A 20,959-nucleotide genomic window follows, 5' to 3' on the forward strand; every position below is an offset into this window, starting at 1 on the left:
CCTAGTGAAGTATAAACACATCCAGGGGACGGGGGCGTGGAGATTAAATAAAGGGACGTTATTATCTCCAACTGGGTCTGTCACTGACTCGAGGTGTCTTCAGAAAAGGTGATGTCTGAATGCCCAGTGAGCTCACGAGAACGCCCCGGGCCTCCTCTGCCCTTCGCACAGCAGTGGGGGACAGAACGTTGAGGGGCGCTGGGGGGCGCACTGGCCATCTGGCCAAGGGATGTCTCAGTTGGCCTTAGATGGAATGTCGACTTGTTTCACCTCCCACTTCCCTTCAGGGACTGTAGCCTTCGTAGATATTTCAGTTTCCATTTATCTGGCCGCCCCTGCAATGGAGTAAATATTCATTATCCGTATAATCAAAGACAGGATCTGCTTATTGGAAACCGACCACTCCGTCGCACTATTCGGTTTCTCCCTAAGTGTCACCTGTGTGAGGAGGTACTCGGTTCTCCGTGCTCTGGCCGCTGTCCCTGTGCCTCCGCGGTCCTCGGTCTTCGGACCAGCGCACAGCCCCAGGGGTCCGCAGGCCCGGTCTCCCGTGCCACGTGGTCTCCGGGGCAACCACGTTGGCTCAGCAGTTCTCAGTTTTCAGAGAACGGTGCACACAGTGTCTCGTGAGCTTCCCAACAACTTGAATTTGGTAGGACGAGTGGCAAACATCTTCCCATTTTATAGATGAGAGAAGTTAAGGGACTTGCCTAAGATCACAGAACTGTTGAGTGACAGTCCTTCTAATGGACAACCCTGAAAAGATTGTCAGCAACGGTAGCAAGTTCCTTTTGTGAAATGTTTAGGTACGAAGTAGGAGGCGGAGCGTCGTCTCTGTGGGAATAGCAGGAGCAGAGCTCTGGAAAGATGCCTCTGCCTGCTCGCTCTTCAGCGGTTCCCGGAGGACAAAGCAGACCTCAGATGTGCTTTCTTCCTCATTCACGGAAAGCTGCGGGCTTGGGGCTGGTGGGTTCAGAGAAGACGTCCTCAGGAGGGCGGCGGTCCCGGCACCGAGCTCCTGGCAGGATGGAGGTCTCTGCTGGGACTTCCCCGTATTTATGGGATTTCTAATGTGGGCTCTGCTGTGGGCGCAAAGCCGTTAGGGTTTCAGGTACAGGTGAAGCTACTCCATGCTTCTCTGTCATTATTACATTATTCCTGGACGTGTTTGTTTGTGTTTAAATGACACAGCTGAAGCCATCTGGTTGTGACAACATCAGAGCCCCAGCATACAGTTCGTAAGCCTCCCTCTGCCACCGCCCCCTCCCTTAGCTCCCCCACATCTGAAATTTAATTCACGTTAACTCCACAGTCTGGGGCATGTGCTCTCGCCGCGGAGATGGCCGTGCCAGTGGAACAGTTGGAGACACCAATTCCGCAAGGAGATGGCTTATTTGTCGAAACGATAGTTCAGGCAAGGAGTTTCAGAGATCCTTTGGTGTCGCTGTTTCGGGTCCAAATTGAGTATCTGGTGTCACTGCCCCGCTCCCCTCCCCCCGTTGTCAGCCCCCTATATCTGGACATGGGGACAGCGAGCCATCCATGAAGAACTGTTCCCATTCCCCGTGTGGAGATGAAACCTCTCTCTGTTAATGGGCATCTCAACCACCTTTATGGGTTTTAACTTTTTAGGTGAGAGATGCCTTTTCCTCTTCGCTGCTAAGTCAGCTAGCTGGCCTTTCAGGCCTTAGAGAGAGTCTTCTTTTTAAAAAAATTCCAGCCAGAGACATTAAGATCTTTTCTTCAGCCAAAAAGATCTCTGCCTTGACCACCACTCCGCGCATGTATTTATGAATCTGGTTGAAACCTATGACGGCTTCTCCGTGCTGCGCGAGCCCCGTGCGGACGAAGAGAAGCAGCTGCGTGCAGGCAGAACAAGCCGGGGGCTGGGTCACACTCTGAAACCGACTGTTGCTTTGTTCTGGCTCTTCCGCTCCTGCAAAAGAACAACGAGATTCTCCCAACATACTGTGTTGGATCCTTTGGTTTATCTTTGTCAAAAACAAACCCTTGGCTGGAGCCCAATCTTATTTCCCACGACTAATTATCTTTTTAATCAGCCTGGGCCCAGTGCGTTTTCTTTGTCTCGTGACTTGTCACCGAACTCTGCCCAGCGTCGTTTAGATTCATTTCTGATGGTTGGCTGACTCATCTCACATTCAGGTGAGGACCGCTGGCCTGCTCTTTCTGTACGTGTGTGTGCAAGGTGGGCGTGTGTTTCCCCTTTTAATCTCAGAGGTGACTGCGCCACAGTGGGGCCTTTGACCCCAGAGGTGGGCACCTCGTGGACATGGTGAGCAAGAAAGTGAATGCAGGACAGTCAGCACTTGGGATAATGAGCTGGGAGAACCAGAAGCTTTGACCTCCAGATGAGGGCGGAAACTTGAATGCTGTTGACGGATAGGTCTTCGTGCCACTAAACTGTTAGCAAGGTGATCAACCCCCCACCCCCGAAACCCTGTAATGCTGGAGTGGAAGCTGGCATGTGGAATACCGTTTGGTTCAGATTCCTGCAACCCTTAAGAAAAAAGTTTAGATTTGAGGGAATTCAGTACAAGCAACAAATGATGGACAAGTCGAAGGGGATCACCTCTAGGGGGAGAACAGGGAGAAAACACTATGGAGATAGAATAGGTATGACCCAGGTGTGGGAGCGCAGCACCTGCCGGCAGTTTCCAGATCTCGCGGGAGTTCTGAGCACGTGCCGGCTTGTCTCGTGCAGCTCCCGTCCATCCCGGCAGAGCTTGGGAAGGTGATAACATAACTTCCTCAAGGTCACCCAACCTGGCTCCGGGCCAAGGAGCAACAGAAGGCAAAGGAGTAGTTTCGGGGCATAGGTCCAAGGAACAGAGAGTGAAAATCCAGGAGTTTGCCAGGCAGGAAAGAGGACGTACCTGCTCCTACTGCGCACTTGAAGTGGGGGAGAGTTTCAGCCCCCTCGAGCCCCTTAGAGGTGAGCTGTGGACAGACTGAAGAGAAAAAGGGCCCCCCCCACACACACAGTTCACCTTCCTTTCATGTCTGAGAAACAGACATCCAGAAAACTTCGAGGACATACTCAAGGTCACAGAAATGAAAACTCAGGCCACTGATGCAACAACCGACGGCCGAGCACGAGAAGGTGCCAGCACTGTACGAGGCTGGGCTTGCAGCGGTGGCAGGGAGGGTCTCTGCTCCAGTCTGGTTCCGTCCAGTGAAGGAGGCAGGGGGACGGCCTGGAGGACTGAAAGCGTAGATACTGACTTGACGCAAAAGGAGGTCAGTGGTTACCTTCGAGCAGTTTCTGTCAAGTGATGGAGGCAGAAGCCAAGACCGCCAAGAAGGTAGGCACGCAGATTGAGTGCGAGCTACTGTCTCCAGAAGTTTGGCAGGGAGAGAGGAAGGGAATCTCTCCCACCCACTCGTAAGAACTTATGTCTCAATTTAGTCAACACATTTATTTTTGTCTGGAAGTCATCGTGTACAGGTTGTTCCATAAAATTAGATACTTTCATAACTGGTATTTGTAACAAAAGTCGTGTTTATAGGATAATTATAGCTTTAAATTGAGAAGAGACGAGCACCTTCAGCCCTGCCACGATTTTGAGAATGGTTTCCTAAAGACAGACACGTGTGTCTGTACTTCAGTCTGTCCATCGTCCAAGTAAAAGTTTGCCTCACGCTTACTGGAAACCCCTCAGACGTACATTTTCACGAGCCAGTGGCTTGGTCCGTGGGGTGCTGCTAAAGGAGTGTCATTCAGTCCCCCCAGATACGCTCTGATCGGCAGCGCTGGTCAGTTTCCGTGGTGTGGGTGCTCCCCCCGTGGCCCATTTCAGACTTCCAAGGAGACCCCAGCACGCAGGGGTGTCCAACCTTTTGGCGTCTCTGGGCCACACTCAAAGAAGGATTGTCTTGGTCCACACATGAAATACACAAACACCAACAAAAACAATGTTTTAAGTAAATTTATGATTTTGTGCTGGGCCAAGTGCAGGTCTTGGGTTGGGCGCCCGTGCCCGAGCGAAGAGTCGGGAAGGGGCACACAGCTCACCCTTACCTAGCATTTCCCCCGTACGGGCGGGTACACAGATGTATAAAACCTCAAGAGCACGCACAATAGCAGAGAGTAAAATAATTAGGAGGAGGTGAATTCTGAGTGTTACCTTTGCTATTCGTCGTATGTTAATACAACTTAATTTTTAACTGGCCACTTGACAACAAGCTCTTGAAATGCCTCAGGATCTGACCGTTGGCTCTGGAGGGCCAGTGTGAACGAGCTCCGACACACCACTCACCGGTGTGGTTCCACGTCTTCCCGCCAACATCTGTGCGCCTCACCGTTTCCTGGAAACCCGCACGGCCCAGCTCATCGGCGAAGATGTTGGAGAACCACCTATCTGGCATCTGTAGGTGAATCAGCATTGCTGCATGGACCTATAGTCACATGAACACATTTTGATCTCTGCTTTCAAATGTTTTTTTTCTCTCCCTTACCAGTACTGGAAGTGTGTGTTTTATTGAGACACTAATGAGAAATAGGCCTATCCCTGACAGACAATCCGGTATCATCCTCAGCCTCCTGGAGACCAGGGCTGTGGTCTCCGGTGAGCGTATACCACCCCCCCCCCCGCCCCCGTCTCACCCGCACAGAAGTTCAGGAGGAAAACAGAAAGGACAGGACATTGGAGAGTGGTCAGCATATGAACAGGTGGTCCCTAGGGTCTCCTGTGCCCACCAAAGTTTTAAAAACTGTGCCTTGGTTTGGCCTTTTAAGAAGGAATTCTTAGAACGCTTTGTTTCCTTTGCTAGTAATTGATTTATACATTTGCTAGATGGTGTGCCAGCAGCTGTGCCAGTTTCTAGGCATAACCAGCGAGTAAAGCTGCTTCTCGTTATGGGGAGATAGTGTCCTTAGGAACCCCCCGAGTACATAATGTCCCACCGAGGTGAGTGCTCCGCATGAATGGATCGGGCACGGTGACGGCCTGGGAGTGGGGAATCCATCTCACCTGGGACATCTGGAAAGGCTTCCCACAGACAGCAGCGTTTGAAGGCGAGAGCTGAAGGATGGGGAGCTGTCAGCTTGGTTGGAGTTCCTGGAGGAAGAAATCGCATACATTAAGCCCTGAGTCAGGAGGGAGCGTGGTGCACTCCGGGAGGCCGGGCGGCTGGGGCGGAGAGAGGCCAGGAGCACGCTGGACACCCGGCTGACAGGGCCTTCCCGGGTCATGTTTACACCGTACGGGGCTTGTACGAAGCACAGCGGGAAAATCACTGAGCTTTAAGAGGGGTGACAAGAGTTTCATCTTAATAAGCCCTTCAGCTGGAATATAGCAAAGTTAATGTTGAAAGCAGGAATGGAGGAAGGCAAGAGATAACTCGAATGAGGGGAATGGCAGAGCTGGAGCAGCGCGGACGTACTTGAGAGATGGAGGAGGCAGATTGGGCAGACCTGGATGGGCTGGATACAGGAGGGGTGGGGGGGTGACTGGGATGGACTCCCCAAAGTACAGACTGATGGGAATGTAAACAGGCTCGATGGAGATTTGGTCGTTAATGTCACTCGGTGGTGAGATGCCTTGAGAGGCCCAAGCGGGAGGCATCACGTGGGCTGTTGTTGAACTTGGGAGCCTGGGCCTCAGAGGAGCGGGGGAGCCTGGAGAGAAGGTTCTGGGGAGGTGCTGGGTTGTAGGTATCGCTGAGGCCCTGGGGTCTGTTGGATCTCCAAGGAGTGCAGAGTGAGGGGAGAAGGGGGCCCAGGACGAAACCTTAAGGAGCTCTTATATTAAAAGGCTGGTGAAAGAAGATAAGCCACAAAGGAGAACAACTGGTCAAGACAGGAAGAAAACATGTAAATGAAAAGCAATACAAAATTGTTGAAAGTATCAAATGCTCGAGAATAAGAGAAAGAATTTTAAAACGCTCATGGAAGCTAGCATCATGAAAGGCGTTGGTGACGCCAGCCAGAGCCATTTCAGGGCAGGGACCCCGGCTGGGGTGAGGGGAGGGGCTGATGGGAGGCGAGGAAGAAGGCAAGGAGTATGGGCCAGTGGGTGGCAGTGAAGGGCAGGGCAAGGCTGAGGCAGTAACTGGAGGAGGGAAGCGAGTGAGGGCTGGGGGTGTTCTGCTTTTCCCTATGTGAAAGCAGCACCAGCGTGTTTAAAGCTGGTGGGAAGGGTCCAGTAGAAGTGAAAGCAGTGGGCACTCCGAGGTCCAGCAGAGAGCAGATCCTCTGTGCTGTGAGGTTCCAAGAGGGCTAGGGCGAGAAGGTGGGGTGGCCTGAGGCAGAGGAGGGACATTCTCTTTGCGTCTGAGGAGAGTCCTGCAGAAACAAGGGGATTTGTCTGGTACTGGGAAGTTGAGCACGTTTTTATCTGGGGGATGGGTACGTCTTTCAGTGTCCATCAGGAAATAAGGGCAATGGCTGAGCATTCCTGGAAAGGGCGGCGGGTGAGCAGCGATCTGAGCTGCCGTTGGGGAGGAGCTGGTGAGAGTGCAGGCTGCACGCAGGGAGGGTCCAGAGCAGGTGGGTGTTTGCAGAGCACAGCACCTGGAGCCCAGAGCCTGGCGCCGGCCTCCCACCATGCTCACGATGCTGGCCGAAGCACTTGCCAGGGCGAGCCTTAGTTTTCTCATCTGCAAAATGGGCGTCTCTCATGGAGTCCTCCTGGGACATGAATGAGGAAAGTGTATGTCAGTTCCTTAACACAGCGATTGCCATTGAACAAGGGCTCCAGCAAGGTATACTGATGCTGATGTTACCGTTACTGCTACTTCATTCTCTCTGGTTCTAACCCAAGCCATATGTAGTCTTTTGAGTCCATTGCCTCGTATGATTTCTGGGAATGGAACCTAGATCTGCGTGATGAGACACTGGGCTGGGCACCTTTGGGAGCGTGGGAATCTCCTGAAAGCACCCCGGGTGCTCTGGGCTCGCACCTGCTGTAACGTGTGTGGCAGGGGGAGTCCACGGAGGTTTCAGGGAAGAGTCCGCCTGCGCCAGGTCTCCCAGCCACCTGGAATAACTCGTTCTTCATGTATGGTCACCACTGTCATCATGGGTGTCATCCCCAAAAGCTAGGAGTGCTTGACACAAGGCGCTCCGGGGAGGGGGGTAACAGGCGGGGTGGGAGCACACCAACTTGTGTTAACAGGTGTGAACATCAGGCGTGGGGAGAGGGTGCAGGTAACTTTAGGACCCAGGAGCCCTGTTTCTTGGACTGTTGCTGCCTCCCAGGGGCCAGGGAAAGGGGGGGGGGGGTGTGCACACCTGCCAAATCAAGCCCATCTTTTTTACACTTTTTTTTTCTTTTTTAGCTTCTCTTTTTCTCCTGTTCTGCCCCTGATGTTCCTTCCTCCTGGAGCATAGAAGCTTCCATTTATTTCTCCTTCGTTTTCCTAGACATTTCTCTACCCTGTCTCCAGTCCTGCTCACTAGAGTGACATCTTGAGCCTGATCCTGCCGCATAAAAAAATAAAAAGAAAGGCGCAAAAAAAAAAAAAAAAAAAAACCCCACACACACACAAACCTCTGCCTACAACGAGCCCTCCAGTGCTGGTCTCCGCTGAGATGTGGCAGATGGCAGAGCCTGACTGAGCAGCAGCGGCCCCCTCCGCGCCCAGACCCGGGGGCTGCCAAGACTGGTTAGTGGGGCATTTATATACCTTCCCACCCCCTTGCACCCCTCACCTGCCCCCAGTGTCCCCACACCAGCCTCATTCCCATCTATTGCAGATGCCACCCTGCAGGGTTCAGCTGCCTCTTGACCTGTGTGTGTCTCTCCTTTGTCCCGTCCTTGTTTGCGAAAGACGCCCACCATAGAAATGGAATTCAGAGTTCACCCATGAGTCAAGGTGTACTGGCTGAGCCCTGTGCGTACTCCATGCACTTGGCCCTCCCCAAGGTGTGGAAGAAACGGGCCACGCAAGGCCCAGTCCCCGGGGACTCACTCTCTGGTACAGTCCAAGCTGGTGCTCTTCACACACCAGTTCCCAGGGGTGGCAGCAGGGGACCACAGGCCACCCAGGCCTGGAGGAGGGAACCACAGGCCACCCAGGCCTGGAGGAGATCAGTTTCTCTGACGAGAAACTGATCTATCCAGTGGAGGTGACCTGAAGACGGGGCAGGGGGAGACATCGGGGTGTGTGGGGTGGGGGGTGGGGCGCGGGGGCCGGAACTGGGGCAGGAGGGGCTCTCGGTGGGGAGGGCCCTGCCCTGGGGGTTGAACCGTGTGCTTCTCAATAAAGACCCTTAGGCCACCTGCATTCCCTGAGCCTTGTGTTATGTTTACGGGGACAAGTCCCGGGGGGACTGTGCACTGGAGCCCCTGAATGTGCCCCAGGGGCTTCCGGAGTACAGAATCAAGGAGAACAGAAGTAAGTTCCTTTGTGTAAGTGCCGTGTTCCGTAGACCTGACAGAACTCCAGCCTTCCCTGTGGGGTTTCCCTGCACATTCTTCTTGCAGCAAGGATGAGTACCCGTGGCCATTCGCCAGCCCGCCTGCCAGCCTGCCAGGGCCCAGAGCCCGCCCCCTCCCCGTGTGCAGGGCTGCACTCGCAGCCTCACACTCCAGCCAGACACCGTCCCGGCTGCTGTACCCCATCCAATGCACAGCAGCCCTCGGGCAGGTGGAGGTCACCCTCATTTTACAGGTGGGGAAACTGAGACACAAAGACGTTCGGTCACTTGCCCGAGGTCTACAGTTAGGCCACCTGGCTCCAGAACCCGTGTTCTCAGCAGCTGCACTACGCAGCCTCCCTGCAAGAAAGCCAGCCCTGCCCCTGCCCAGCGGGCTCTGCTGTGCCGTGAGCCCTGGGAAGGGGGGACATGGGGGGCGCGCTAGATGGCAACAGCCCCACACTGACATGATGCCACTGTTCACAGAGCCAGCCTGCCCCTCAGTCAGCGGTGAGCAAGTCAGGGGAGCACAGCCCTCCAAGACCCCGAGAGGCGAGGTGACTAGATCAAGATCACAGGACAGCTAAGACGAGAGCCCAGCTCCATTTAAACACATCGTAGCTGGGCATGGTCTCACTTTGAGCCCACAGTGGGGGAGCCTGGGCTCCTTGGGACCAAGCATGCCACTTACCCGCAGGTGCGACCACCCGAGCTCGCCATGAGAGGGGGCCTGGTGTGAGGGGAAGAGCAGCACTGGGTTAGGAGCCCAAGGCCTGGCTCTTCCTGTGACTCCCAGTGCCCCCCACTGCACCCCAGGAGCTAACCTGGGTCTCTTCCGGCCGGAGGACCTGGGCCTGCTGGAATGGGATCAGTGCAGTGGCTCGTCGTCCGGTCGTCACTCCCTTTTCCCACGGTGGCGGGGCAGAGGCTGTGCTCACACCCCAGCACAGTGTCCAACCAGGCCCATGGAGAGCGTGGTGTGCAGGACACCTGGGCCAGGTGAGCTCATGGGATCCACCTCAGAGGTAGGGCCTCCTGCCTCTGGGGGCCTCCAGGCCCTCTGGACTGGACACGTGGAGGGGGAGACAGCTGTGTCTTGTTTGTCGAAGGCGGGGGTGGGGAGGAGGGGTACATCCACAGTTCCTGCTGTCCCCAAGTTGGGAGGTACAAAGTGCTCCAGACGCAACCTGAGTCAGAGGTAGGAACAGGCCCTTCAGAGGATCACAGAGGAAGCAAGATGCGTGTGCACTTGGGGCTGGACTCGGGAAGACAGGACGGGGTGAGCACGTGGGACCGAAAGGCCTGGGGACCAGGGCGGGGTGGGAGGGGGGCACGATCAGCAGGGCGAACGACGGAGCCGCCCGGCTTCAGAACCCTGCGGAGGAGAACCTTTGGGTCCCGAGAGGCGTGGCCTACTGGCGCCCCCTCCCCCTCCCCCAGCTTCTTTCTGCTGGGGGTTTCTCCCTCCACTGGCCGCTGACATCACCCTGGCCCCTGTGGGACATTTCCTTTCAGACAGCGGCTCTGACGTGGACCGAAACCTCTCCCCCTGGCTCTCCTGGCACCGTGGACACCAGCTGGAACTTACAGAGGCTTTATTAGACAGTATTTGTCGAGTGAATAAGTACTAAGAGAACAGAAGGGTATTAACGTATGATGTCCACAAAGCTTAAAAATAGCCTGGCACGGAGAGCCCGGGTTTCCGGATCTGGCCCTGCCAGGGCTCTGGGCCGGGCCGGGCTCCCTCCTCCTCCTGCCTTCAGAGGGAGGGGCCAGGTGAGGCCCAGTACCGGGGAGGGGGGTGTCCCTCCTAGTCCCCGAGACACTACATGGCCCTAGTCACCCCCTTTCGTCCACTCCCCAGGTGGACGACCCCTGAGGAAAGTCCCCATTTGCAAGGGCATGGGTTTCCTCTGGTGGGTGCAGGGCTGCCCCTGTTTCTCAAGCCAGGTCCGTTCCAGAGGAATCAGAACCACGGCCGCTCCCACCCAGCGTCCTGGGCAGGGCCAGGAGCTCGGGGGAGCTCAGGTCTGAGGCCAATCAGTCTCTGCTGGTGTCTGTAAGCACAGACCACCACTGATAGCTTTGGGCTCAACGGCCTGGCGCTCTGCTCCCCGAGGCCGGGTCTGCCCAACGCCCCCACTTGGCCGTCCACCCAGCCCAAAGCATGGGCCACGCTGGCTGGCCCATGCAGCGTGGGCCTTTGTCTCCGCGTGGGAGACTCGCCTCACACCCTCGGGTTCCCTGGGTGATGGGAGGGCAGCCGGTGCTCTGCCCCGCCAACCACTCCCCTCACCCCGTCCCAGGCCCCCTTCTGCACTGGACTTCCAGCACTGTGTTGTCACAGGTAATTAAAGGTTTTTAATTAAATTAGGATCCCATCTGTCTGGGATCAGTCAGGCCCTTAACGAGGATTCTATGTCACCAATGTCAGAGCGTGGATGGGGACTGAGACGTGGGCGGGCTGAACTGGGGGACTAAAGGCCTTCCAGACAAGGCGGGAGAATCCTTCCCGCCCCTCAGCAGCGCCCTGCAGTGCAGCTGCAAGCCGCGTGCCCCCCCCCCACCCACCCACAGAAGCCGTGTGCTTTGATGCTGGAGACAGGGCGGAGGACCAGAGCTTTCCCCTGCTCGTCCTGTCAGTGAGTCTGTGAGACCTCTGACGTGCTGCACGAGAGGTGGGCACTGTCTCCTTCCCACCAGTGGGGACACCGCGGTCTGCAGAAGTAAAGTGTTCAAACACATCCACTGGATTTGCTGGGGCCAGATTTAACTGCTAGAAATGGAGACCCAGTAAGATAGATAGAAACTTGATAGAAATGAGGCAGAAATTGGATTTTTTTCTTTCCCATAAAAATCTGAAGACAGGCAGCCTAGGGCTGGTATGATATTTCTATCCCACAAATTTTTCAGGGAACAAGATGTTTCCAATCATTTCTAGGCTATGGTTCTTATTCTCATGGCCTAAGATGGCAGCCAGAGCTCCAGCAATCACATGCATATTCCAGGCAGCAGGATGGAAGATGGAACAAAGAAGGGCTAAGCTGTCTGAAGGTTTCTGGAAGTCGCCTAATGACCGTTTTGCTACAGCACTGCCCATATCCTAGTCACATGATCACACCTCGGCACAAAGGAGGCAGAAAAATGTATTTATTTCAGGCAGCCATGTGCCCAGTTAGAAACTGAGGGTTTCATGACTATGAAGAAAGGGGGAATGGATGCTCTAAAACCATCATCGGTCTCGGCCACATGCGTTATGGGGCAGAACCAGGGCAGGAACCCAGGCCTCCCACGTCTAGCCCGGGTCCTTCCACCTGGCTGCCCCAGGAGCAAGGCTGCAGCTGATGTCAACCCATCTCCAACGACAAAGAGGAGGAAGTACGTTTGTTGAGCAGTTTATATGATTCTCCCAACAATGCTCCAAGGGAGGCGGATGCTGGTTTTTCACAGAAGGAGGCTCTGGGAGATTATGTCATCTGTCCAAGCCACCTAGCTAATAAATGACAGACCCTGGATGGGGACCCAGCCCCATCTTCCCATAGCACTTACGTGGCTCGCTCGTTGGCGGCCTCTGTGGTTCAGGAGGTGCCAGCTTGTGTCTCGGGACCACCCCGCCAGGCGGCCCTGCGATGAGAACCAGGCATCTTTCTTTCGGGTTGTTTGTTATCAGGTCAGGCTCTGAGCTTGGCAGGTCCACAGGACACAGGCCGGCCCCCCGCCCCAGGGGGCCGGAAGCCAGCCCCCAGCTGCGGAGTGCCAGGTCCCCTCCGCCACGTGCGCCTCGGAGACGGCAGCAGTGGCCACTCTAGGATCTTGGTGTCGTCGGCAGGTGCTGCCCCCACCCTACGCTGCTCCTGCCTCGTGGGGCTGGTGGTGCCTCTCCTCGCCTATCACCCCAGCCCCCGGTTCCCCTGACAGGACTGTAAGGCTCAGCGTCTTTGGAAGTAACGTTTCTCTCTCCCACTCTCAACCGTGACATTGGATCACTTTCCAGCACAGAGCGACTGGCTCATCGTACCCCCCACAACCCCTGCACCAGCAGTCCCCAACCCGCTGGCCAAGGACCGGTACTGGTGGGGTCGGCGGCCTTGTAGGAACAGGTGGATGGGGAAGCTCGCCTGAGCGCCACCTCCTACCCTCCCCACCTGAGCTTTACGTCCTGTGCCCACCCTCACCACCCCCACCCCGCTCATGGAAAACCCAGTCCCTGGTGCCAGAAAGATCGGGGACTGCCGCCCTGCACACATCCACTCAGTAATCCAGGTCCCTGGTCACCCCGTGCCCTTTGGACGCCTCCACCCCTGCCCCCCACATCCTTCCCTGAGCCTCCCCACCCACCCACTGCCTCACGCGTCTCTGAGCAATGGGCCTCGCCAAAGGAGTCTGCCACATGCAAGGTCACCAGCATTCCTGCCAAAGAGGGGGAGGGGGGTGACTCAGTTCCTGCTTGCTCATCCCAGGAAAGGAGACCGAGGAGGGAGGGGCCCAGACACCCGTTTGCTTTGCCTCAAGCTTCGTCGGGGGGGAAAGGCTGGGCCCTGCCACCCGTCGACCTAACGGGCATCCCCTCCAACGAGCTTCCCAGGCTGCTGGGCAGACTCACCCATCAGAGAGGCAGCTGCTGAGGCCCCACCGGCGCCTGTACCAAGTCCAAGTACAGAGATGGTCTCCAGGGGACCCCCACGTCCACACTGCGGGCCTTGCCCTCAGGAGGCCTCCAGTCCGATGGGGAAGGCACAGACCCTGGCTCTCAGGCTGATGGGGAGATGCCATGCTGTGACCCCAAAGAGCCCCTGGCCTGGTGGGCATGTCCTAGGGCCTCCACTAGGATGGAGGCGACAAGAACCCGCCCTGGGGTAGCCCCCAGCTAGGCAGAGCATTCGGGGAGCAGGGCCACAGGACCCAGGCCTGGTCACCGGAGGGTGGTGGTGGGTGGGGAAGGGTGTGTGTCCATCTCAGTGAGTGGGGTCCCTCTCCCGGGGGGACGCCATAGCCATTGCTCACCAAGGGAGCAGAGGCTGGCGCCTTTGTAGCCAGAGGCAGCTGGATGGACCCCTTACCCTTGTGAAGACAAATGGTACAGGAAGTATCGTAATGGCAAGAATAGTAGGGCCCAGAGGGTGATTCCAAAAGAATTATGATTTCGGAGGGTATCTGTCAGCAAGATCCTAGCTGAGAAGAGCGGCTGGGTGATGGGGAAGGCAGAAAGGAGGATGAGGCGGCGGCGTGTGTGTGCGGGTGAAATGAAGTTATTAAAACGAACCCACCCCCTGCGCAGGCAGAGCTGCGTGCCAGGCCGGCCGGCCCTCCAGCTGTCGGCGGCATCTGGCTCTCTCCACAGGAGGACAGGAGCCAGAGGGGGCGGGTCAGAGTGTCCCCGGGTCCTGCTGACAGTTCAGCTAGGCTAGACAGAGGGGGACCCAGGGCCACCTCTTGCTACACACCCCCTGCTCTGGTCCTCTGGCACCCACAGGGGCTCCTCGCTGGTGTCTGGGGGGCGGGCACCTGCCGGTGGGACAACACATCAGATTCTACAGCCATAAGCCCCCTGCTGCAGGGCCCGAGGCCCTGGGCCCCTTTGAGCACTGAGTCCCCATCCCCACGGTGGGGAGGGAGAGGGTGGCGGGGCCGTGGGGGAGTGTCTCAGGTCTGCCCCGGAGAGACGGCCCCAGGAAACACGGTGCAGGGCAAAGAGGCCGGAGTAGGCATGTGAGCTCAAGTCATGTGCCCTTTCTGAGTCACTGACGCAAGGTGGCTTCCAAGGTCCCTCCAGCCCTGCTCTGCAGTGTGAGGGAGACTGGTCCACGCCGGACGCTGCTGGGCAGGGAGGACAGCCTGGGGGTGGCGGGACCGTCTTCCCCTCCTGCTAGGACTCTCCTCACGGTGGCTGCATGGCCAAAAGGGACCCAGGGGACCTGAGCACTGCCCTCCAGACCCAGAGTGACCTCCAGAGAGGACGCTGTGATCTTGGCAGTGAGGGTTCAGCCTTCCCCTCACTGCTCCCCAAAGGGCCCAGCCAGCTCCCAGACGAGGTGCCACCGGCAGCCACCCATTCCAAAGCCCTCCTGTGCACTGTGGCGGGGCAATGGCTCATTTAAGTCCCCGTCTGTCCCCATTCCACCCTGGCCTGCGCCCTCACTCTGAGGTCATCAGACTGCAATCCCAACACCCCTGATGCTCTGAAAGGGCCCTTCCCAAGTCGCAGCCGGGGGAGAGCATCGGCGGCGAGTCCTCAGTCTGGGCAGCCGGAGCCGGAAAGGAGCCTAGAGTTCATCTGAAGGTCCTCAAAGCGTGACCCCTGAGCGCAGAGCAGCAGCACCCCCCACCCCGTGGGCGCTGATGAGAAAGGCAAGTGCTTAGGCCCCACCCAAGCCTGCTCGGGACGGGACCCAGGAATCTGTTGTAACAAACCCTCGTGGTGGTACAGAGGCCCATCCCCCATTGGAGAGCCTCTGGGCCGAACCAGCCCCTCATTTCATAGGGAGGGAATATGGAAAGGGACCCAGAGAGTGGACATGCCCCAGGCCACACAGCAAAACACTGATGGACCGGGGACACCCAACGGGCCCACCCAGATGGCGACCCAGGGAGTAACAAGAGGCACCCTTCTCTGGCTCACCCCGCCCACCAGCTCCCCCTCCCTGAGCTGCTTTGGCTGACACCACCACCCACCGGCTGTGTGAGCCCTGCAGCCCAGCCAGCTGGACTGTGGGGTGCCCGGGGGGCCCTCTCCCCTGACAAGGATCCAGTGCCCTGGGAAAGCTTTATTCCCTGCTCCAAGAACAAGATTCGGCACATGGAAGTTGACAACCAGGTGATTTCACAAGACTCCCCACCCCCACCCACCCACAGACAGACACCACGGAACAGGTCCAGCACGCCCTCCAGAGTGTGGCCTCCCCCAGCCCCACAGCCAAGAGGGGAGGCGTCATCTCCCTCTGGCCCCGATCCCACAGGCGAGACTGATATTGAAGGGTGGCCGGCTGGACAAGGAGGCCCCCAGAGGAGCCAGCGGGGCTGGGTTGGAGGAGGGGCACACAGCGTGCGGTGGGGGGGCTTCCACCTACGGCCCCGGTGCTGGGAGAGCCACGGTCACCCCCACCTCAGCCGGAGATGGGTGTCCCATTCGTGCGGGAAGGGGTGGGGGCACAATGGCAGGAGAGGAAATTTCGGAAAGGGGTGGCCTGGCTGGGGGCAGATGGCCGATGATCTGTTTGTCACGGACATCGAAGACTCCAAAGTCACCGCTTCAGCCTCAAGCCGAGCTCAGTCCGCAGTCCAGGATGAGGGGCTCCGGGCTGCCCACTGAGGGGGCTGGGCAGCCCCTCCTCCCCCAGCCCCCAAGAGCTGGTTCCCAGGAGGCCCCATCTCAGCCGTCCCCCCTTCCTACTCGGTGTCCGCGCTGAGGAAATAGCCCTCTGCTTGTTGCCGTTCTGTCTCAGGATGGAGGGAGGGAGCTGAGGTTTCGGGCTCCTCTCCAGGGCTTCACTGAGGCCACGCTGGTCTGCCGGCCCCAGGACACAGCACCTGCCTCTCACTCCGTGGGGACACCCCGTGAGGGGACGCGGTGAGCCCACTCCCCCTCCAGGCACCTGTGCCCTAGTCGCTCCCCGACCTCAGGACGGGCCGCACGTGAGACCCCTCCCCACCGCGTGAGACTTGGCCTCCCCTTCTCTGCATCCCACTCGCTGCCTGAGGCCCCTCCCCTCCCCTGCCCAGCGTCCAGACAGATGGCCTCCTGTGCGGGCAGGCCTGTCCTTCCAGCCCCAGCCCGGCCCCTGCGGCCTGCCCGGGCTCAGCCGGAGGGGTAGTACGGAGTGTCACTGTGGGAGTTGTAATCCGGGCACACCTTCTGGACCAGCCTGTAGTCCGCGCTGTAGAAGGCGATGTAGACGCAGACGACTTTGAAGGGCTGGGAGCAGCTCCAGGTGGCGGAGCTCTGGGCGTGGTCTCGGGAGCAGGTCTTGGCCGGGTCGTGGGTGCAGAGGGAGGTCCGGCGGCCCCGCTCCACCTTCTCCCACTCCATCCGGCAGTTGAAGATTTTGGAGGCCTTGGCTTCGATGAAGATCTGCTGCTCCTGGTGGAACTCCACGGCTTTGCTGGGGGGCACGAGGCTGATGGAGATGTTGCCCTGGCCAGTGGCGTTGTGGCGGAAGTGGACGCTGAAGGTCCCGTTCCCGTGGTCCACGATCTTCCCCGTGACGAGCAGGTTCAGGGTGACCGTCTTGATGTTGGAGTAGAAGTCGCCCCAGCCAAAGATCTTCTTCACTTTGGCTGAAGGGGAGGGGCTGTGGTTGGGGCGGTTGGGGGGCTGCCCGAGGAAACCCCAGGCCTCTCCAGGTGGAGCCAGCAGCCCTAGAAGAGTAGAGTTGGCCAGGGGACGGGCCTTAGGTGAGATGTGGCCCCGCTTCCGAGGCATCCGGGGCTGGGGCTGGCTCTTGTGGTCATCACGCTCAGGGTCCTCGGAGCCAGGGGGCCCATCATCCTGGCCACAGATGACCTGTGGGGGGAGTGGGGGTAAGTGTGAGAGCCCTGTCCCCAGAGGACCCAGGAGTTCTGGTCCATTGCTTCCCGTCACCAGCATCATCTCTCTCGGTCTCTCCCACTGACTCGGAGCTGAGGGGCCCCTGCACGCTGCCCACGTATGTTAAGGGCTGGGTGTACACTGGCTGCCGTCACGGTCCCATCTCACGTTCTGACACCCAGGTCACCCTCGTGCACCTCTCCTCCTCACTGCCTTGTCCCTGGCCACTATTCAAAGTCTAAAAGGATGGATGAGGATTCTCTGCGGTGGACCACGCCTCCAGGGGTTCGTGGCCCTCACCCCTGGGGATTGCACAGTCAGATGAGGGAGGCCCAACCTGATCCTGGAACAGCCGCTGTCCCATGGCAGAAGCATGTCCCTGTGCTGACAGAGCCCCCAGATGCCGCAGCAGCAGCAGAGTCCCTGCCTCTGTGGAGTCCCAGGCTGATGGGGGGGGGTGGGGACACAGTCTCTGACCTCAGAGCCCCAAGGCAGATGGGAGAGCTCCTTCCCAAAGCTGGAAGAGCCCCCCATTTGGCAGGAGAGGTACAGCCCCTGCCTTTCGGGGCTTCCTAGTCTGCTGGATGAGGCGCCACCCTGCCCTAGGACAGCTTCTACCCTCAGGGTGACAGACGATGGAGTAAGAAAAGGGTGACATCTTCTCTCAGGTGTAAATGCAAGAGGACTGGGGGGAGGGGGGCTGGAGTGAATTTCACACTGAGGACAGCCCAGGGGGCAGCAAGCCGAACACCCCCACGGGGGACGCTGGCGATGACAGGCCCGGCGTTGCTTGCTTGCGCTCTGAGGTTGGGGTTCTTCTTACCCGCATCTCACAGAGGAGCACCCAGCTTTCGAAGGCTGCGTCACTGTGAGGCTCGGTCACCCAGGGTCATCCCTCCCCGCCCCCGCCGCCCCCTCCCAGCCTCACAGACCAGATGTGCCCCAGTCCCCATCCCCACCCGGAGTCTCCTGTCAGACTGCCCAACTCTGCTGGACCACTCTGGCAACAGGCGACTCCTGGGGCAGCTTCCGGGAAGAGCGGTGGCCACGGCCAGCGGGGCAGCCTGACCGAGCTCAAACACGGGACAGCTCTGGAGGGCGTCCAGGAGCGGACAAGGTTTCCTGAGGGCAGCTGCCTGGGGTGTGTCTGCGCAGCCTTTGACGAGAGCACTTACCCTATGCGGCTATGTTACCAGCACGGGGGGCACCTGTTCACGGCGGGGTGGCATCCGGATTTGAGGGTGTCCCTGAGGGGAGGCTGGGGGATGCCTGAGGGCTGGGGTCTGGAGGGGTCCCCAGGGGACCTTTGGGGGCTTCTGCTCCCTGTTCTGACACTGGCAGTGGGCCGGATGTGTGCAGTGGCCCTGCCTGCCAGGCCCCAGGGATAGGGTAGGATAGCAGGAGGGGAGGCTCCTGGGGGTTAGACCGAAGGCTACAGACCTGTGTGCGCTTGGCCCCTGAGGGTCACAGCTGAATGGGTGGAGGCCCGGGAGAAGGGCCGCAGGTGGGATGAGAGAGGGGAAGGGTTCTTCCACACAGTGAGTGGCAAAGGGGGGATGGCAAAGGGGATTATTGTTTTGAGGAAAGGGGCAGATCCAGATGTGGAGCTGAGGCTTCTCCAAGACAGGATGGGGGTGGGGCGCTGGGTCGGAGAGGAGTTAAGACCTGGGCTGGGGCCTGGGGTGGGGTTCCCGGGCGTCCTGGGCCACCCAGCAGCCGCGAGCAAGATCAAGGTGCCCAGCAGATCTGGGTGCCCAGCTCAGCTGCCGCGAGAGCCCGGGGCGGGAGCCGCCTGCCCAGGTCCTGTGGGGCTCGGGCTGCGCGCAGCCGGGAGAGGAGAGGAAAACAACAGGCGGGGAGGGCGGGAGCGGGAGGGAGCGGGAGCGACGGACGCAGGGGCCGACCCCGCCTGGACCAGCTCCGCGCGCTAGGGGACCCACAGCCCGGGGCCCTCTGGGTCCCCGAGATCAGGAAAAAGCCCAAGCCCCCTGACTTGGTCAGGCACCAGCTCCGCAACCCACCCCCTCACCTCCTCCACGCGTCCCGGGCGGGCGCCTGGAAGGGGTCGGGTAACCCTTGGCGACCTAGCTGCCGGCCTTTTCCCTCGTGCTGGTCGCACCTCCCGCCACCAGCGGCCGAATGGGTGGGCCAGGCGAGCACCCGCTCTCCGCCCCTATTAACCCTTTCTGTACCTTCTTGGGTCTCAGACCCGCCCTCTCCCCCAGCCTCCAGGCGTTCCCTCCATCCCGGGGATGCTGGGGGGAAGGGAGAAAGTTTCCGGGCTGCGAAGCTTCCCGCGCTCTCCCCCAGTCCTCCGAGCCCCTGCCCTCCGCGCAGCTCCCCGCGGACCGCTTACCAGATAGAGGCTGCCCTGCACTAGGAAGACGAAGCAGCAGCGAGTCAGTTGCATCCTTCTCCTTTGCTCTCTTGCCCCTTTCTCTCTTTTCCTCTCGGGGTCCCAGGCCCCTGCCTCACCCCTGCTCTTTTTAGGAGCGCCGTCCCATGCTCCGATTGCTGGTGACTCGCGGCCCTCGCTTCTGCCAGTCGCCTCGGACCGACCCCGCCCCCTTTGGTCCAGCTGTGCAGCCGCCGCCCCCTTTCCCTGGTCCAGCTGCGCGCCGCGCTGCCCCCTCTCGAGGTCCCAGATGGGCGCCCCGAGCGCCTCGAGGGGCCCCAGCTGCAAGGCGGCTCTGCCGCTCCAGATCTGCGCTCGGCGCCCCCCTCGGTTCCAGCGGCGCCGCTCTCGCCCAGATGTGCTGGGGACCCGCGCGCGCGCCCGTCCCTAGTGCTAATTTCCCTGACCAGACGGCCCCTCCCGCCCCGTCGTGGCGCGCCCCCTGGCGGACGCCCCTGGCGGCGCCGAACCCGTCCGCCGCTCCCCGCGCAGCACCCGCCAGACTGGAGCGCTCCCGGCGCCCAGGCGGCTCCTGCTGCCTCGTCCCTCCTACAGGCGGCGGCGGCGGCGGCGGTGGCGGCGGCGGCAGCGGCAGGTACTGTGAGCCCAGCCGGTACCTCCGGAGTTAACTCCTCCCCTGCCGGCCCGCAGCCCGGGGACCCAGGACAGAAGAGGCTGGACGGGCCGGGGAGGGGATAGAGGATGCTGGTGGTAGGGATAGGGTAGCAGCCTGGGGTTAGGCACCCTACCTTCCTCACCGTCTGGCGGGGTGTTAGGCATCTGCGGCCCTACCCTCAACCCTAGGAGACCTGGAATTTGGAAAGACCATTTTTTCCAAATCCATTCCAACAACCAAAAACAAAACAACAAAACAAAACAAAACAAAGCAAAACAAAAAAGTCTTCCTTAGTGCGACCTCCTCTCCCCACAGTCGGAAGTCCACTTTCTATCTGTAAAACTTGCTTCCTTGCTGAGGGAAGTTCTTCTGGGTGTCTAGCCTGTACTCCTTTTGTTATGATGTCAGTTTCTTTCCTCTTCTGCTTTGGAGGGGTTCCAAACCCCTACTCAGAGGGGTTGGAATAACTGTTCTCATACCCTAACACACACACACACACACACACACAACTTCAGTGCAATCGCTGTGACAGGAAAGTTTGGCTAACGCCCAGGGCTGAAAAGGCTACTAGGGGTCAGGCTAGACACCCAGGAGAACTTCCCTGAGAACCTCTTCTGAGGCTTCTGAGAAGAACTTCTGAGGCTGGGGTCAAGGGTCAGGGTTCGTGAAGTGGGCAAGGCCTCCGTGTTCTTTGTTCTCACTGACCCTGTGACCCGGGCAGTCACTAGGCTGGGACATGGGGCTCCTATTCCAGGGGGTCTCTGGCTATCTCTGGTCTCTGCAAATTTCCAGAGCAACGAGGAAAACAAGACCCTGATAGGAGATTCTCAGAGGTGGGACCCTCCCCCCACTCATCTCCACAGTTCCTTCCTGGAATTTTAGAGCCCCTTTAATCCTTAGAAAAAGCAAAGGTCAGGTCCTAGTACCCGTTGAAGGTTGTGAGGGTGAGGAAGTGCCTGGCATCTGGAAGGGCCCCAGCCTGGGCTGGGCCCACGGGGCCCAGCGGGTGGGCATTCTGCTCTGTGGCCCTCGGGTCCCAGCTCG

At 59.0% G+C, this 20,959-nt stretch overlaps 1 protein-coding gene across 2 annotated transcripts; it reads right to left on the reverse strand.

Moving 5' to 3' along the window:
- Positions 1 to 15,551: 15,551 nt before the first annotated feature.
- On the reverse strand, positions 15,552 to 19,760 carry NXPH3 (neurexophilin 3). 2 transcript variants are annotated; one of them, XM_028520383.2, is made up of 2 exons: positions 19,261 to 19,760; positions 15,552 to 16,880 (listed from the first exon to the last, which is right to left on the reverse strand). In XM_028520383.2, the coding sequence occupies exons 1-2, from the start codon at positions 19,312 to 19,314 to the stop codon at positions 16,176 to 16,178; spliced, it is 759 nt and encodes a 252-aa protein (XP_028376184.1). In that variant the 5' UTR covers positions 19,315 to 19,760; the 3' UTR covers positions 15,552 to 16,175. The 2 variants fall into 2 exon arrangements, with proteins under 2 accessions (XP_028376184.1, XP_035889691.1); XM_036033798.1 differs by lacking the exon at positions 19,261 to 19,760 and adding an exon at positions 18,080 to 19,184.
- Between the last annotated feature and the right edge of the window lie 1,199 nt (positions 19,761 to 20,959).

Source organism: Phyllostomus discolor, chromosome 8 (assembly GCF_004126475.2).
Source record: "Phyllostomus discolor isolate MPI-MPIP mPhyDis1 chromosome 8, mPhyDis1.pri.v3, whole genome shotgun sequence".
Classification (NCBI taxonomy): Eukaryota; Metazoa; Chordata; class Mammalia; order Chiroptera; family Phyllostomidae; genus Phyllostomus; species Phyllostomus discolor.

Coding starts and splice junctions, on each gene's coding strand:
- NXPH3 (XM_028520383.2), bottom strand. CDS start 19,314: ATGCAACTGACTCGCTGCTGCTTCGTCTTCCTAGTGCAGGGCAGCCTC. Junction 16,881..19,260: donor TGCAGGGCAGCCTCTATCTG/GTAAGCGGTCCG, acceptor CTCCCCCCACAG/GTCATCTGTGGCCAGGATGA.